The 18,822-nt window shown below is 40.8% G+C and overlaps 1 protein-coding gene across 1 annotated transcript; it reads left to right on the plus strand.

Moving 5' to 3' along the window:
* Window positions 1-1,125: 1,125 nt before the first annotated feature.
* On the plus strand, window positions 1,126-8,794 carry CEP20 (centrosomal protein 20). Its single transcript, XM_050967776.1, has 5 exons — window positions 1,126-1,242; window positions 2,391-2,588; window positions 4,085-4,169; window positions 5,056-5,192; window positions 8,325-8,794. Exons 1-5 carry the CDS (start codon window positions 1,131-1,133, stop codon window positions 8,399-8,401), a joined length of 609 nt encoding a protein of 202 aa, XP_050823733.1. The 5' UTR covers window positions 1,126-1,130; the 3' UTR covers window positions 8,402-8,794.
* Window positions 8,795-18,822: the final 10,028 nt, after the last annotated feature.

The raw sequence follows: 18,822 nt of genomic DNA on the forward strand, positions 1-18,822 counted from the left end.
AGATCCTTTCACTAGCCCACTTCCCTGGAATAGTGTATAAGCAAGGAAAGTTCTCCACAATAGTGGGATCATTCCCTCACTTACATAATGCTCCAGGCAGTCCTTGGGCTTGGGCTTGGGCTTGGGCTCCCCCCCTACCCAGGAGCTCTCAGGCTTTGGTCCCTCCTGGGGTCCTGTAGTAATTTCTGTTGTCAGAAAAGGGTCACGGTGCAATGAAGTTTGAGAACCCCTGCTCTACAGAGACACCAAAGACTATGTAGGGACAGACCCCTCAGGTAGAGAATATAAACAAAAAATCATAACTGACCAGACAAGGTGAACAATCAGTCACTAAATGCATATAATCACCATGACTAATATGATGATATATAACCACATGTATTATTTAGAAATAACACCTCATTCCAGAAGTTTTCCTCTCTGCATATGCTTTTCTCCACCCTAGAAAGGACCTTCCCTATCACGTTTTCTCTTCCTCCTCAAAGAGTAGCTAGGCTTCCTTCATAGATTATCAGGCTTAGAAGGGCCCTCAGGATGTCATCTATTCCAACCCCTTGCTCAAAACAGGACCACTCTCTAGACAAATTTTTTACCTCAGGTCCCTAAATGGCCCCAAGGATTGAATTTACAAACCTGGGTTTAGCAGGCCAATGCTCAAACCACTGAGCTATCCTTCCCTTCCCCCACCACACCCGGCAGAGGGTCCCCTCCCACCTTCGGAAGAGGTCAGAAGGAAATAGATCCTTGTAATCGCTTTGGGTGATAAAGAAACAAAGCAAACAACCAAACTTATATAATGCAGGCGAAAATTGGGGACTTATGCGAAGGGTTTCCTGCCCGGCGCTCTCCCGGCCTCACTATAAACACACAGGGCTAAATCCACCGCAACAAACACTCCCGCCTGCCCAAACTCAGAGGCAGAAACGAGCTCCACCCCAGCCTCAGTAGACACCCTCTTTCCGCCCCGCCCTAGAGAGTCACTTTCTCCCATTCAAAACTCCCCACGTTTCCGAACGCTGCCGCGCACCCTGATTGGCTCAGGGCTCAGCGATGGAACGTTAAGACAAGCGCCACTTCCGCCATCGAAAGATTTCCGTGCCACCTCACCGTTGCCGGTTAGCACAGTAAGCATGCGCAGCACGCCCGTTGCCTCAGCCCTTTTCATCCGGGGCCTTTCACTCTCCTGCCAGTCCCCGCCCCTCGGCCGTTGGAAGATGGCGACTATCGCCGAGTTGAAAGCAGGTAATGGCGGCCTGGAGGGAGCAGCTGTTCCCAGAGCGCCCGCGCTGCGTGGGAGCCCCTGCCCGCTCCGGGGCGCTCTCTGGCGACGGGGTGGAAGCGGGAGCCGCCGCGGGCAGCGTGTGCGCCGGGCCGGCGTTGCTGGATAAATCCTTAGCGCCAGGCCCCGGTTTCCCAAGCCGAGATTCGCTCCCAGCCTGGCCCACTGGGGCTTCGCCCTGACAGACGATTGGCTTAGTGCAGCTTGAGCAAAATTAATTATCTAGTAAATGAGCAAGAGATTCACCGTTTTCTAACCCTCTATAAGTGTACAGTTAGGACTCTGAAAATTGTAAGCGATAATTGCATAAATAAATGTATAATTATAGTGTTCCTTCCTAGGTGGCAAAAAGATGTAGCAAATCTAGCATGCAGACTATTTAGTTGTAAATCAACATGTTTTAATGTTTATATGAGCCAGTGAGCGTGCATCTTTCTTCAGAAAAATAAAGCAAGTACAAAAAGTTTATTAAAATTGGTTTAAATCAAGGTCTTCCACTTGGTGATTTAAATAGCTGAAAAAAGTGGTATCTAGACCTCAGTATTGCAGAGAGCAGCTTGGAAACATGGATTCTAGTGTCAAAGGCAAAGAAATAGAACTCATTAAAATATTTCTAAAAATTCTTTATTGTTAGCCAATGTGATGATTAGTTTTGGGCCCTGACTCGTGATTTTTGAACATTTGGGGTTGGCAGCACAATACATAGTAGGTATTGCTGACCAGCCAATTAGTAATACCCAATCAGATACAATGTAAGTATACTCTGGCCTTTCCTATACTAGACATTCTGAAATTTCTTACTGGTTTTAGCAAGATGGGAACCTTGTATACACTTGAGCTCCCAGTGGCTGATATTGTTTTTAATTTCTATCTATCTTTGCTCAGAGATGATTTCTGATCAGTGCTTAAAAAACCAGCCGACTTGTCCGTGCTTCGGATCCTGCACATTTCTCTTCATAATTAATAATCCTTAACCACCATTCCAAATAGTTTGGACAACTGACTTTTTTAAATGATTGTTACATAAAATGACTGAGTCTGAGGATTAGTATTGAATAATAAGCTTATGCATGTGGGCAGTAATAGAAATTCTTTTTTATGTATTTAATAGTACTAAAGGACACGTTGGAGAAGAGAGGTGCACTGGGACAAATAAAAGCAAGGATCAGAGCTGAAGTTTTTAATGCATTGGATGACCAAAGTGAACCACGGCCACCACTGTCTCATGAAAATTTTCTAATCAATGAACTAATTCGTGAATACTTGGAATATAATAAATATAAGTACACTGCATCTGTTCTAACAGCAGGTATTGGGTTGTCTTACTGACTTCAACTGCTTTATTTACAATCTCTATCTTAATGGAGAATAACTGGATTAGTGCAACAAATCTGATCATATCACAGAGTGATGACATAAGTCAAAATCTTCAGTCACGTGTGTACTCTTTTCCCTTCCTCCTCCCCCCCCACCCACTTCCTTCCCCCTAGCTTGTCTTGTAAAGGTTAGTGAAGATAAATAAAGTGTAGACATCTCTTTTCCCTCAGACAGCAGGCTAAATAACGGCATTAGTCTCTGTGAAGTCTCTCTCTCAGGCTCCTTGCCATAAGGTAAATGTGTCAATGTAGCAACTGATGCACAGAAGAGGATGGCTTTCTAAAGCAAAAATTAGTCTGCTATAGCAGGTGGAGAAACATCCTTGCGAGTTAGGTGCAATCCCATGTGATACACATATAGTATATGGAATGCAAACTGCCAACACTGAAATGTCCAAATATTTTCTGACATGGGAATGAGTATTTTAAAGCATACAGTTCCATTTATATGTCCATTTCCTATTAAGTAAAGTGCCAAATGGAAATAAATGAAGGATGAAAATTCAGGCGTCAGCTAATGATTTCCAAACTATATTAGCGCTTCAAATGAGGTGGAGGACAGTCTTATGTCTTGGAGTACTGTGAATACACTATCTAATTGCACCCAGGACTTGGTTAGAGGTACTCAGTAAATGGTAGGATTGAGGGTAGAAAGGAGTAATTAGTGTTTGAACACCTACATCTATGCTTTAATGTTATTGATTATAGTTCAAATATTAGTGTGATAGTTATATTACTGCACTGTTCATAAGTCAAATCACTGTCCTACATATTTGAAATTTGTACAGGTCCTCAGTTCTGGCATTATTGCTGCTATTGCCTGTTTGAAATGTAGTATGCAAAAGATGTGTAACATGTTCCAGTTGTGCTTAGCAATACATTTAAACTGGAAATATGCAATAATTAGATTGAAAATAACTCAGTAAAGCAATATGAAAGATGTTAAGTAAGGAGCTAATTTGGTATTTGTACACATCGTGACATCATCCTTCAGAGTCAACTTTCTCTTTAAAGGATATTTTAAATGCACAGATATGTCCATGCGTCCTTTGATGGGGAGAGAGGAAGGAGTTTGTGGATTCCATTATTTGCAGAGTCAGCCTGATATTTGTAACAGGATCCCTGTGGGGAAAAATAACTTACCCAAGCATTTTTTATTTAAAAATTACTTTAGTAACGTTTCTTTTATATAAAGTTCTTAAAGAAAAGTTATAATAGAGAATAATTAAAGTTTTAGGAATCTCATGTAGTATTGGACTCAGAGCCATCATGGGAATAGAAAAGATCTAGTAGTGGGAATGTATGTTAAAGATAATGTGCACTTGGATGTTGTTCCAAAGACTAGAGTGTAAAGTGTTTTATACACAGACTTTTAGTTTAGGTGTTATTTAAGAACTTAAAATATATTAAAACATTCTTAACTTTTCAGAATCTGGTCAACCTGAAGTACCATTGGATAGACAGTTTCTTGAACATGAGCTGAATATAGTGGAAGATCCAAATAGAAAATCGGTGTAAGTAGATTTGAAATCACAGTGCACTCTGTTCAGTGTGTGCCACATTTTCTATGCCTGCTGAAATATTTAAGACCCATGTAAGTGCTATTTATGGTCTTAAGCCTTGGGGATGTGCAAATTGTCTTTGGAGGAACTGGCCTACATTTCATCTCCAAAGGTGGTAGTTCTCTGCACAAGCATGTTACCAATTTGTGTAGTAACTCACACACTGTTAGCATCTGAAACACATATGCTGAACTGTTCTACCTGGTTTGTGAAAGGCTCCAACCTGCGCATTAGGACCACAACATGCAAGCCTTTAGAGAGTTCTTCACTGTGATTTTCCACACATCTTTCAACTAACTCCAAAGTCAGTTGCGAAATGGTGCTTTGAGACTTCCACGTGAATTTGTGTGGTGCTCCTTGGCATGACATTCATAAACCAATGAAGTGATTGTTTCTCTGTTGGCAGTTATTATTTTTGACAAATATGAATAAAGAATTGAGGGTAGTTTTTTTACTTATCCTGATTTAGGACATCCTGTATGACAGAAGATAGCAATCCTATTTGATCTTTTACAAAATTAGAGGAATTTGTTTTAGGTTTATTTGTTTGCAACAAAAGGAAAAAGAGCATTGGCTGTGACACTTTTAAGCTAAATAATTGAGACAGGATTTATAAACCTCCAGGTAAAAAAAATAATGTTTGGGAAATAGTTATGGTGAAGACACCTATCTGTCTACATTCTGGGAACTAGTACTGAGGACTAAGTGGCCTTTTCCTGTTCCAGGACTCTATGTTCTTTGAAATTAAAAAAAAAAAAGGGGGGGGGTTGGGAGAGAAAATTCTTATGCTCAGCACTTTACATTCTGTGTACACTACTTTTGTTGTTTCTCTTAACAGCCCTCTCTTGTATGGAATTATAGCTCATTTTTTACATGGTAGTAAAGGCAACATCCATGATACGTTTTCCAAAGGATCTTCATTGCAGTTTCCAAGACGGAACCTCAGCAAACTACCTAATGAAAGAAATCAAATGGGTGTGTATATCTTAATCTGCATCTTTGTTTTCCCTCAGGAGTTTTTAGGTCCTACGAGAAGAGCCAGCACTGTGTCCTCTGCACACCACTGACTCTGATCTGATCCCGTCTCATGCTTCAAAGGGCATAGTTTAGCACAATGATTAGAGAGAGTTCTCCATTCTAAATCTGGTATTGGCAAGTAGAAGTTGACCACTATTCCCCCCCCCCCCCCCCCCCCCACCTCCTGGGCTGTGTTTTGAGCCACTGGACAGAGATTTTATAGAACAAAGATGCCAACAGATGGGAACAGTCATTGCCATAATCTTTTTGCAAAAAGTGAATTGAGAAGGTAGATCTCTATAGCCAGAAGTTTACCTGGCCCATATTAAATTATTTCCCCAGTTGACTGATAACTTCATACACATGTATAAAGAACATGAAAGCAGAACATAATCAGAATGCAAAATAAGATACACCAAGTGTATAACCTCTTCTATGCAAAGACTGCATAAAGGATGAGATTTGTTTTTCCAGTTTTCTTGGTTTTCGATAGAACTATCATCACAATGTTAATATTTTCAAAAATGTGTTGGCTAATCATATGGAGATTAAGGGCTATAGGATGAATCCTGCTACCTAAGTGCTACATTAATACCAGATATAGCTATATGTACATGAAAGAAATCTTTGCTCATACCATAGCTAATTTTATGAAGCAAGAATCCTTTGCTTCTGAAAGTGTCTATTGGATCCCTTTTAATGCGTATGAATACTTCATTTTTACCTTGGAACATCTAGGGAGGAGGAAAACATACATTTGACTTACCAAGACCAAACACACTGGAAAGCAGATGTGAAAAATGTTCACAGATCTTGTTTTTGCCAACAAATGTCTTGATAGTTGGAATTTTCCTCTAAAATGGGAATAAACATCTAGAGAACAGACATTTTTAAAATTGTACAAAGTAAGTTTAAATATACAGCCTCATTTTAAGTATTGCTGAGTGTTGTAGTTTCTGTTGTCTTCAATGGTAGCTGCAGGTAGCCAGGACAATTGAAACACGAGTTAAAATTTGCATATGCAGTGGAAAAAACATAATGTTACAAATGCTTGAAACTCATCAACAGGAGACATGAGTTATTCTGGTTAGTAGATCGTAGGAAGAATTATGTGCAATTTTTCCTGTAGTTTTAGAATTCAGGCTTTGCTGACACTGAACATTTACCAGTGTTACTGATCTTGCATTGAGAATCCGTAAATACCAGCTCCCAGTACCAAAAATGTCACCCACAACCTTTTTCCAATTTTGCTTCTGAGGAAAAGCCCAAATTTCACTTTGTGTCACTACTATAAATCTGGAATAGTCTTACTGGCATCAGTTGAATTACTTCAAATTTACGCTGGAATAACAAGGAGCAAAATTTATCCCAAACTCTCAATACAGGGTTGGGGGTGCATACACATGAATATATATATTTTATGCAAAGACAGTTCTTGTATGTTCTGATCATCAAAATATTTCCACTAGGAAGTTCTCATTAGTTCAGGCATCTTTCTTTAAGTTTGATTTATGCCTGTAGGCATAAATACCTAATTCTCTCTAAGGGCCTGATCCAAAGCCCACCGATATCAGTGGGACTTCAGTCATCTCTAGATCAGGCCATAACTGCTATTACCATATTATAATGTAATATCACTGTCTTTACTTTCCTATTTGTTTCTAGCCACTTTCTTCAGGTCCACACAGGTATTTAGTCTCCTCTCACTGAAATCAGTGGAAGTTGGGGCCTAAACACTTGTAGGTGGGCAGAAAGACCCATATCCACTACTGATTCTGACTAGATACAGTATATTTTCCCCCTTAGTGTTTTATGCACAAGAGAGCAAAAGGGGCAGCTGCTCCAGGATTTTTTCCCTTGAATAAGCCACTCTGCCGTGTTTTATTTCACTTGTGCTCATTGAGATTTGGTACTTTCCCTTAATTGTAAATCCTGCTGAAGATGGATATGTTTTATTCTTACATTAATTTACAGATAAACGTTATATACACGCTATATTTTTATATAGAGATTTATTTATCACATAGGCATGTCAAAGTGGGAGGCAGGGACAGCTAGTTTCCTTTCTGCCACAAGAGGGTGCCAAAGCAGCAACACTTTAGTACAGAAGCTGGGCTTCTCAAAAAGTAACTGTTTCTCTTTCTGTGCAGTATTATCTCTAAGTGTTTAAGTTCAGTGTTGTGCTGGTTAGTTTAAACAACTATAACTTCAGTCATCAGTCTTGCAGTTGACTCAACTCTGGAGCTCCTATGCAGAGCCCATTGATTTCGGTGAGACTCCACACCAACTACAAGGTCTCCCTGTCAACTACAGGATGAGGTGTTAGTTGTTAGACATTACTACCTCCTTATGTAGGAATGATAACTGTAGAAGAATATCTTAACTTTTTCCATAGAGGAAGCTTTAGTCTTTAGCTTTAGCCTGTTTGTATTGTGAATACAATATGCTGATATGCAAAACGCAGCTGAGGAGCCCACAAAAAGCAATTGTTTTAAGATACCAGATGTGTCTGATTAATTATTCAATAAGTCTTACTAAGAAGCAGCAAAAATCAGTCCAGTGGAATAAATAAGTGATCTTGAGAAAACAAATATTTCAGCATTATGGAATCTGTTTTTCCTTTCTGTGTAAATAGAACTCCTAATGAGTCATGTATATTAAACAATGGAAGAGAAGACCTTTTTTTCAAGTTAGAAATGTTCTTGTTCATGTTGGCCTGTGAATGTTCTGATATGCTTTTGGGCATGATACATCATGATAGGGGTCCTGCTATATACTGTAATTTACAGTATGTTTTAGTATATAAATATAGTACATTCAGGTGCATCCGAGAACTATAATAAGACTGAAAGCTCATTCTGTTAATACTTATTCAAAAAGTATTATAGATGTATAGACAAATTTATGGTGCATAACTGCTAATGCAAAAACTGACATGGATGAGCTTCCTAGCCTCCTCCGGTCTTAAAATGTTCTATATACTGAGGTTCAGACTACTAAATTTTGTTGATAATGACATTTACATAGAAGTGTCTCCCCTGACTCTGCGGATGCATAAATACTTATACTACATCTTGTATTAATTTTCAGATTCAATTCCAGAACCAGGGAGGATGGCCGGCACTAGCATTGAAGATCCACTTGTTTTAGAGGGTGTAAACAGATGACAATTCAGTTCTTTGTGCATTTTTTCATTTAAACAATCAAGACTGTATCCTGCAAACCCTTATTCACATGAATAGTTCTTGCTTACATAAGTTGTCCCTTTGGCTTCGGTGGGACTGCTTGAATGAGTAAAGGCTACCTATAAATCAGACTTTGTAGGATTAGGCCCACAATAATTTATTGTGGGAAAAGCAAAGTTAGCTCTGGGCCTATTCCTGCTATGCAAGAAGGGGCCCAAAAACACTTTAATTTACAAAAATAAGACTTTTCAGGAATATTTATTCTATTCCAGCACTCACTATTTAACTCTCTCATTACTTTACACTACTTTTCTGCACCTGTGAAATCACTATTCCTGTACATGTGAATAAAAGCTAACTTCATTTTCTGTTTTACTTGATACTGCATTTGACTTGCAAGGGTGTAAACTTAATATTTTAAGCATTATTTGATAAGTGGCAGCTTTACCACTTCCTACAGATAATCAGTGGAAAATTAACTACAAAAACAGAACTAAAATGTCTTAGAGAATGTTTAACTTTTTTACTGCTCCGGAAGCCACAAGTGTATTTATCTTCATGCTATTGAACAACTATTGTCAAGTCGTCTTTTCCAGCAGGAGTTGTTATGGAGTTAGAATCAAGGACTATAAGGCCTATATTTTTCTCCTAAGCTGTTTAAGAATCAAAATTAGAGGAAGTTACAACTAAAACTGCATAGTGAACCCCCAGTTCTCAGAAAGTTGATTCATTTTCCCCAGGTTTTAAATTTCCATTGGTAACTATTAAAAAAAACGGAGTTTGAAAGGCATGTGTGTATGTAAGTGGGCCTCAAGTTTGATTTAACAGAATTAATAAGTATATTTAAATTAACTCCCAATGGCATCAATAGGAGGTTTACCCAAGTAAAGGTTGTAGACTTGGATCCTTACTGAGGTTTTTCCCTTTATTTTGGCATAGCCTGAGGTTGAGCTATGCTATAAAGTTAGGTTGGCTTGACTGTGTCACTGACAGCTGTGAAAAATTTCACACCCCGTGCAATGTAATTAAGCCAACCTATACTCCAGAGTATACACCACTAGGTCAATGGAAGAACTTTTCCATCGACCTAGATACTACCTCACAGAGGTGGATTAACTACAGCAATGAAGAATCCCTTCCATTGTTGTAGAGAGTGTCTGTGCCTGCAGCTATACCGCAGTATCATTTCTTATGTGGACATACCCTAAGTGTGTGTGAAGGGAAGGGGAGATAAGGTAAAATAGCAGCACAGGTAACTTTTAATTTACTAAGCTCTCAAGGAGAGGACTGTCTTCTCATTTGTGTTCATACACTTCCCAACAAAATTATGCCTTAATCCTAATTAGAACCTGTGGGCATTAAAGTGTTATTTTGATTAGAACATAAAAATGGCCATCCTGGGTCAGACCAGTAATCCATATTTAGCCCAGTATTTGGTCTTCTGACAGTAGCCAATACCAGGTGCATCAGAGGGAATGACTAGAACAAGCAAGCGGTGTGATCCATCCCCTGTAGTCCACTCCCAGCTTCTGACAGTCAGGGGATAGGGATACCCAGAGTGTGGGTTGCATCCCTGACCATCTTGGCTAATAACCACCAATGGACCTTTCCTCCATGAACTTAATTCTTTTTTAAAATCTAGTTGTACTTTTGGTCTTCACAATATCCCCTAGCAAGGAGTGGCACAAGTTGACTGTGCGTTGTGTGAAGTAATACTTCCTTCTGTTTGTTTGAAACCTGCAGCCTATTAATTTCATTGTGTGATCCCTGGTTCCTATGTTAGGAGAAAGAGTAAATGACATTTTCTTATTTACTTTCTCCACATAAGTCATGATTGTATAGACTTCTGTCATATCCTCCCTTGGTCATCTTTTGTCCAAAGTGAACAGTCCCAGACTTTTTTGTTTCTCCTCATATGGGAAGCTGTTCTATACCCGTAGTCATTTTTGTTGCTCTTCTCTCTACCTTTTCCAATTCTAATACATCTTTTTTTGAGATGGTGCTACTTGAACTGCACACAGTATTTAAGGTGTGGGCGTACCATGGATTTTGTAGTGGCATGATATTTACTGTCTTATTATCTATCCCTTTCTTTATGGTTCCTAACATTGCTAGCTTTGTTGACTCCTGTTGCACAGTGATTCCGAGATCTTTCTTGAGTGGTATCAGCTAATTTAGATCCCATCATTGTGTGTGTATACGTGGAATTATTTCCAATGTGTATTACTTGGCAGTTATTAACATTGAGTTTCATCTACCATTTTGTTTCATAAGAGCTCTTTGTAACCTTTCATAGTCTACTTTGGACTTGACTGCCTTGAGTAATTTTGTATCATCTGCAGTCTTTGCCACCTCACAGTTTACTTTTTTTTTTTCCCCTCCAGATTATTTATGAATGTGTTGAATAGGCAGTGGTCCCAGTACACATTCTTGCAGGACATCCCTATTTACCTCTCTCCATTCTAAAAATGGAGGATTTCTTTCTAGCCTTTGTTTCCTGTCATTTAACCATTTACTGATCCATGAGAGAACCTTCTCTCTTATCCCAGGACTGCTTGCTTTGGTTAAGAACCTTTGGTGGGGGACCTTGTCATAGACTGTCTGAAAGTCCAAGTACACTGTATGCAGTGGTCATCCTTGTTCATGTATGTTGATCCCCCTTTAGGAATTCTAATAGATTGAGGCATGATTTCCATTTACAAAAGCCATGTTCCCTCTTCCCCAACTAATCATGTACAGCTATGCATCTGATAATTCTGTTCTTTACTGTAGTTTCAAGCAATTTGCCTGGTACTGAAGTTAGGCTTATTGGCCTGTAATTGCAGGATCGCCTCTGGAGCCTTTTTAAAAAGAAAATGGCATCACATTAGCTATCCTCCAGTCAGCTGGTATAGAGTCTGATTTAAGTGATAGGTTACATACCACAGTTAGTAGTTCTGTAATTTCCTTCAGAACTCAAAAGAACTTATTAGGATATAGCTGTAATGTGAAACCGCAGCCATGAAGGATAATTACAGGTTTAAAGAGGAGAGGATTGTCAATTAAAAAAAAGATGCCCATGGTCTCTGATTTTATAACATATGAATTATATTACTCTCACAGGGTCCACTCACCACAGAGGCACCTCCTGTTGGCCATCCTGGGAATTAGCTCTGCCAGGCTTGCACTCCCTCCAATGGTATCTTCACCTATCCTGTCTTGCCATGCAGCCCCTCTCACTACAGAAATTGCAGTCTCCTCTTCAGGGCTTGGCCCTCCAGCCAGATCACAAAGATCTTCCCCTTCCAAGGAATTCCAAGTCCTTCTAGACTCACTGGCATCTCTAGTGCCCTTTCCACTTCCAAGTAGCTGGTAAGGGAACCCAGGCCACCCTGGGTTCCAGCCCATGGACCTTATAACGAGCAGCCAAGATCTCTGTACTGTCCTCTCCTATCCCTTGTTGCTGTTTCCTACCTATCTGTTCCCCGGCTTGCCAATCTCCCAACTCACTCCATGCAGGGAGTAGGTACAGAATACTTTCTCTAGCCCCTCCCTCAGTTTCCTGGCTTTATCCAGGTGAGCCTGTTTCTTTAATTAAGGCTTTCCCTTCAGTCTACCAGGTTAATTAGCCCATCTGGTCTCCATTAACCCATTTCACTGCTGTGAGGTATGGACACCCTATCACATGCTCCTTGAACTTCTACCTTAGAAAGCCTGAGTTTGAACTCCAGAGGACCAAATTCTACTCCCTTGTGTACACACAGAAGGCTCAGTTTAGTCCACAAGTATCATCTCAGAATTCCAGTCATGTCTTCCTGTCAGGAGTGAGGAGTTAAGGTCCTCTGCAGGAAGGTCCTCCACCACCCAATGATTTATATGAGCTATACAAGAAGAGCATTCCCATGCAACAACAGTGCACTTCTCTGCAGCCTTTCCTCTCCCCCAGCACAACTTCTACAGAAGTTGCCCCTGGCTTCAGGGGGCTCCAATAGGAGTTCATACTAACTTTTATAAGTGGAAATTTTTTGGAGATGTATGTTGCTTCCATGGATGGAGGTGATAGTGAAGCTGGTACTTGCCTGTTCCTTACCAAAAAGACAATTGTGTAGGAGTATAGTACTGTACTCTATATTAAACATATGTACTTCCGTAAATTGTGGAATGGGGATTTAAATCTGGATTCAAGCCAGAAATCCATTTTAGAACCAAAGGAAATTGATGGGCTATTTTCTTACAAAAGTTTAGTAATATGGAGCCAACTTCAATAACGTGCAGAGGTTCCATATGATCTAGGGGTGTGGTAGCTGCCACAGCATTTGCTTTGAATCCAACCCTTAATTTGTATTTATTTGGGCATAAGCTTTCATGGGTAAACGACCCCACTTCTTCAGATGCATGGAATGAAAATTACAGATACAGTCAAATATCTGTAATTTTCACTCCATGCATCTGACGAAGTGGAGTTTTTTACCCATGAAAGCTTATGCCCAAATAAATCTGTTAGTCTTTAAGGTGTCACGGGACTCCTCATTGTTTTTGTGGATACAGACTAACATAGTTACCCCTCTGATACTTGATTTGGATGCACTTTAATCTTTTTACCTTTATGGAACTTGATTTTTTTTTTTTTTTTGGAACACAAAGAGTTTATTATTGTAGCAACCAAAGCTAAAACACACTCTTAGTGATATTTGTATAACACAGCCTTGGAACATTGACATGAACATTTACCAGCCCAACCACAACTCTTACTACCTATATTTTACCATGGTAGTTGATAATAATGAAAGATGGATCATCTACCAAGATCTAGGCATGGAGAGATGCTGTGCATAAGGGATCTCCCCATTCCGATGTGCGTGTGGGGAGGGAAAGGTTCAACTCCCTACACAGTATACATGTATATTTCATAGTTTTCCATTAAAAAAAACCGTAGGTAAATCAAGCTTTCTTATTAAGTACTTGAAAATTCAAACCTTAAGGTACAGATTCCTAACAAAACTCCCAACCCTCCATGCACTAAAAAATAGATCATATTAGTGACCTCATATTTCACAAATTGTAGTTTAATATATTTACTCTAGTGTAACATTAACCTTGAAGTATAATGGCTTTGGGATATTTTCTGACCAAGTTCTTTTTACAGAAATCAGAAAATGAAAATAAAAAACAGCAGTAAATAGCTAAGTAGATGGTTTTAAAAGTACCATCTACCAGCAAATGCACAATTCCAAATTATTTTGAATAGGATGCTATAAATGTGAATATTATGTGCAAGAGTGATCTACGGGGTTTTGTTTGTCTTGTGTTAGCTAGAGAGAGAGAGAGAATACCGGGTCTGTGTGTTTAACGGAATATGATAGCACAAACTAAGATGACAGGGAACCTTACATTCAGAGGAAGCTACATTAATGGGATCCACAGCATCAATGTAATTTCAGAGGTTTTAGCTTCTGTTAATTGCACAGAATTTTCCTATCCATGCCAACACACTTCCCAAGTTCAGTTACATGTTCCTTCCCTAGCACCCATTATTCCAAGCGGAATCCTGCAGCCAGACAGTCACTTTGCCAGATGGGTAACTATCACTCACTGATAACATTTTGAAAAAGAAAACCTGGAAATGTATTCACGTTTTAAAGAACTTCTTCCATTAATAGCTGGTCACTGAGTGGCTTGGAGACTAGATCTGTGTGACCCAGCCAGTCTGCGTGCATTGGTCAATAGGGGTTTATGCTGTTGGCCCTGATCCAGCATTAAGCACTGGGACTATGCATATGCTTAAACTGTTTTGTTGGTTTGGCGGCAGACTGGTTAGCACCTGGCAGGATCCAGTCCTGCACCAAAATCTGTTAGATTAGAGAGACGCTCAGTGACAGGTAAACTGTCCTTTTAAAAAAATAAGTTTCCTGATCTGTATTAACACCCGTAACTTAGCCATTACAACATATTAGAGCCTTTAGTTGATGTTTCATTATTTATACTGTTACTTTTCTGCATTTCATTCAGGTTGCACAGTGGAAAATAGTCTAGCCAGTTTCATTTTTATTCCTAGACCCTAATCATTTCCAATGTTTCCCCCTACTGGCAGAAGCACAAGATTTGGCCAGCAAACTCAGCCGTAAGAAACTTAAATCCAGTCTCCTCAATGAGCTATTCTTTTTCTAGAAAATTGACGTGGAAATATTTTTGCAAACCCAACATTCGGGGTCTCTGGGGTGACAAAATATTTTTAAACCACAAAGACATTGTAAGAGGACAAGTTGGATATCAACATCCCTTGCTTTAAAAGTAGAAATTTAATTTTGCCTCAACATTTATGTTTCATAAATGCCCCAGTATTCAGCACACAGGTGATAGTTAGCCTCTGATCATATTCTATTCCACTAACATTTTCTTATTTAGATTTTATCTTATATATGGCTTGCTTGCAACTTGGCCTCTGTGGCAATTCCTATCACACGTGGCTTCCAATTGTAACTCTGATATATACCCTCATCTAGCTTTTTTAAACTTTCCAGTTCAGTTTAATATCACATCATACATCACTCACCACCATTTACTCTGTTAAACATGCAGCCTGCGCGTGTGCATGCAGCAGTTCACCAAACTGGAGGAACAATTTCCACTCCTTTTAAAGTTGCTGTTAAACTTCATATATAGTTGAGACACAGTTCTATGCATTTGTAGGGAACATTTTAAGGTAGTTTGGATGAATGCTGTATAATCTAGTGACACTTTTCAGAGGGCCCCATGGTTTTCTTTACCTCCTTGTTTAAAAGCTAAGAAGCAGCAGAGGAGCTGCAAGATACAGGGTGAGTTTCTAAGCAGACAACTTCCTACCAAGGAGGGCCTAGCCTTCCTTAATTTTTGGATTGATTTTCCTCTGCCTAGATTTGCCATAGTCATTTACACCTGTGTAAAGTGGGTGTCCATTGCTGTCTTTCTGACTTTGGTAGGGTTATGCTCTTACTTTTCCCAGGTGGAAATGACCACGCAAGGTGCAAGGCAGAGTAGAATCTGGACTCACATCTGCAGCTAAAGGATACAAACAGCAGGAGAGTTCACATTTTCCCAGCTGATTAGAGTTGGTCAAATAATTTGCTGATGTGCATGAATTTTGTGATTTTTTTTCAAATAAGTTATTCACATATAACTCCCCACCCCCCTTATTTGTCCAGCTCTGCTAAGGGTCCAGCAGCAGGTCAGGTGCAAAGCAACAGTCTGGGTCTCTTGTACCACACAATAGTTGTATTGAAAAACTAAAATGATACAAAATCAACATAGCACACACTGAATGGATTAAAAACTGGCTTACTGATAGGACGCAAAATATAATTGTACACGCAGAATTATCATTGAGCGGGTGTGTTTCTACTGTTCTTCACAGGGACTGGCTTTTGGCTCTATGCTAGATAACATTTTTATCAGTGACCTGGAAGAGAACATAAAATATGACTGGAGAAGTCTACAGATGAAACAAAAATTGGGGCAATGGTAAATACCGAAGATGACACTTCACAGATACAGAGCAATCTGGGTCGCTTAGTAAACCTAGCACAAGGAAACTGCTGCTTAATTGTAAGCATACATGTAAATGTATACATCTAGGGACAAAGAATGGTGGCCATATTTACAAGATGGAGGACTTTATCCTGGGAAGAAGTGACTGAAAGAAATTTGGGGGCTGCTAGTGGATAATCAGTTGAACATGAGTTACCAGAACAACGCAGTAGCCCAAAAGGGCTAGTGTAATATTTGAATGCATAAACAGAAGAATCCCAAATAGAAATAAAGAGATTATTTTACCTCTGTGTTTGGCAGAGGAGCCAAACACTGCTGGAATAATGTGTCCAGTTCTGCTGTTCACAATTTAAGAAGGATGGTGACAAATTGGAGAGGGTTCATAAAAGATTCACAGAAATGATTAGAGGGTTAGGAAACATGTCTTATAGGGATAGATTCAAGGTGCTCAATCTACTTATTTTAACAAAAAGAAAGTTAAGGGGTCTGATCACAGTCTGTAAGTACCTACATGGGGAACAAATCTTAGAATCATGGAATATCAGGGTTGGAAGCAGAGGTGAAAGTAAGCCGGTACGGGCAGCCCAGAGCCCTTTGAATCCCACCTGTGGCTCCGGCGGCCAGGCTGGGGCCAGATTTAAAGGGCTCAGAGCTCCCGCGGCTGCGGGCAGCCCAGAGCCTTTTGAATCCCGCCCGCGGCTCTGGTGGCAGGGCTGTGGATGGAATTTAAAGGGCTCAGAGCTGCCATGGCTGCGGGGAGCCTAAAGCCCTTTGAATCCTGCTCGCGGCTCCGGCGGCCGGGCTGGGGCCAGATTTAAAGGACTCAGAGCTCCCGCGGCTGCGGGGAGCCCAGAGCCCTTTGAATCCCGCCCGCAGCTTCAGCGGCCGGGCTGGGGTCAGATTTAAAGGGCCCAGAGCTCCGCGGCGGCCAGAGCCCTGGGCCCTTTAATTTGCCCCTGAGCCCTGGGAGCTCCCAGCCACCTCTACAGCTGGGATCCCTGGGTTGATTTAAAGGTCCTGGGGCTCCCAGCCACAGTCGGCGCACCAGGACCTTTAAATCTCAAGAAGCCCCCCTCTTCTGGTTGAAGCCATGCCCCCCTCAGGACTCCGGCAGTACCAGTAAGTTACTTTCACCCCTGGTTGGAAGGGACCTCAGGAGTCATCTAGTCCAACCCCCTGCTCAAACCAGGACCAATCCCCAGACAGATTTTTACCCCAATTCCCTAAATGGCCCCCTCAGGGATTGAACTCACAGCCCTGGGTTGAGCAGGCCAATGCGTAAACCACTGAGCTAAATATTTGCAAATGGGTTCTTCAGTCTAGCAAAGATAGGTATAACACAATCCAATGGCTATAGGTTCAAGCTAGACATTCAGACTGCAAATAAGGTGTACACTTTTAACAGCGAGTGTAATTAACCACTGGAACAATTTACTAAGGGTTGTGATGGATTCTCCATGACTGGCAATATTTAAATCAAAATTTGATTATTTCTTTCAAAGGTATGCTCTAGTTCAAAAGGAATTATTCTAGGAGGAGTTCTATGGCCTGTGTTATACAGGAGGTCAGACTAAATGATCACAATGGTCCCTTCTGGCCTTTCTATGAATCTTTATTCATCATACTAGAAAACATTGGTTTTCAGTCCTGATGACCTGAAAGGTGAACAGCCCTGCCTCCTTTCATGGAGGAGTTTCCTGGAAGGCCCAGGTTGGGCTGGGACTCATCTGTCATTCCCGAGGGAGAGGGGGTTATTTCAGGGGACGGAGAGGACTATTTGAAGTCAATAAACGCCATTTCAGCCAGCACTGTGCTCTGGCTGACTGGGTAGATCTGTGCACCATATTTAGTCTGTTGCAGCATGCAAATAGCTTCAGTATTTCATATCCGGTATGCTGATGGGAATTCCTGGAGGATCCTAGCTTTCCCTTTTTGGGATGTCTCCTATGCACCGGTCTTGCTGAACAAAACTGTTTGCTACTGGGGTGAAGCGATGCAGCTGAGGACTGAAGGTTTCAGAGGAGTTGACAAGGACCAGATTCATGTCCAAGGCTGGCTCCAAGCACCTTTTCTTCCATTCCCCCAGCAGCTGTTGCCCGCCTCCTGTTCTTTCCACTACATCCTAGGGACCATTGCCCACAGCCATTTAACAGACCTCCTCTTCCTTTTATGGACAGAGGGAAGTATTTTTATATAGATAAGTTATTTACAACATTTTCTCAGGAACTGGGCTGAGGCTGCAAAAAGCAAGACCAACTTATGCAAAATTGGTGGGGAGCTGGGAAAAATAACCTTCTTATTCCCCAGAGACAGACAAGGCTTAAAACAGCCCCAAGCGCTAAATGTTACATAAACACAAGGAGACAGAGAAAAACCTCCACCCCCCACACCGCCGCTGTGTTGGAAATAATCTCCCACTCCCAAACAACTCATACAGAACTCATCTTAGCTCCACATCAACAGGCCAATAGTCTGATTGGCTTTTGTAATGGAATCTCAACTACAGCTACCCCCGATCTGGTTTTCCCCTCTTGCTGGAACCCCAGCTGGGAGGCATGTAAGGCAGGAAGGGGTTAAAGTGTCTCATTTGCTTGATCCAACACATCAGTTCCATTCTGGGAAAAAGAAATAACCCTGTTAATTTCAGGTACCTCCTAGTACTATTGCACAAGGTGCAATTGGATGTCAGAAAATAAGGGGTGACACTCAGGTCATAATTCTGTTTGGATTTTTGTGTTTGTTAATACTAAGGGAAAGGTTTGGGGGAAGTCACCAGCCCTGAACTGGGCCCCTCCAGGAAGGAGTTTTGACTGATGACCTCTCGTTTTTAGCCCAGGTACTGAAGATTTTCCAGCAGGACGTGGTTTCTAGGGCCCCTCCCCATTGACTAGATTCTCCTC

This window comes from Gopherus flavomarginatus, chromosome 9 (genome assembly GCF_025201925.1).
Source record: "Gopherus flavomarginatus isolate rGopFla2 chromosome 9, rGopFla2.mat.asm, whole genome shotgun sequence".
Lineage (NCBI taxonomy): Eukaryota > Metazoa > Chordata > Testudines > Testudinidae > Gopherus > Gopherus flavomarginatus.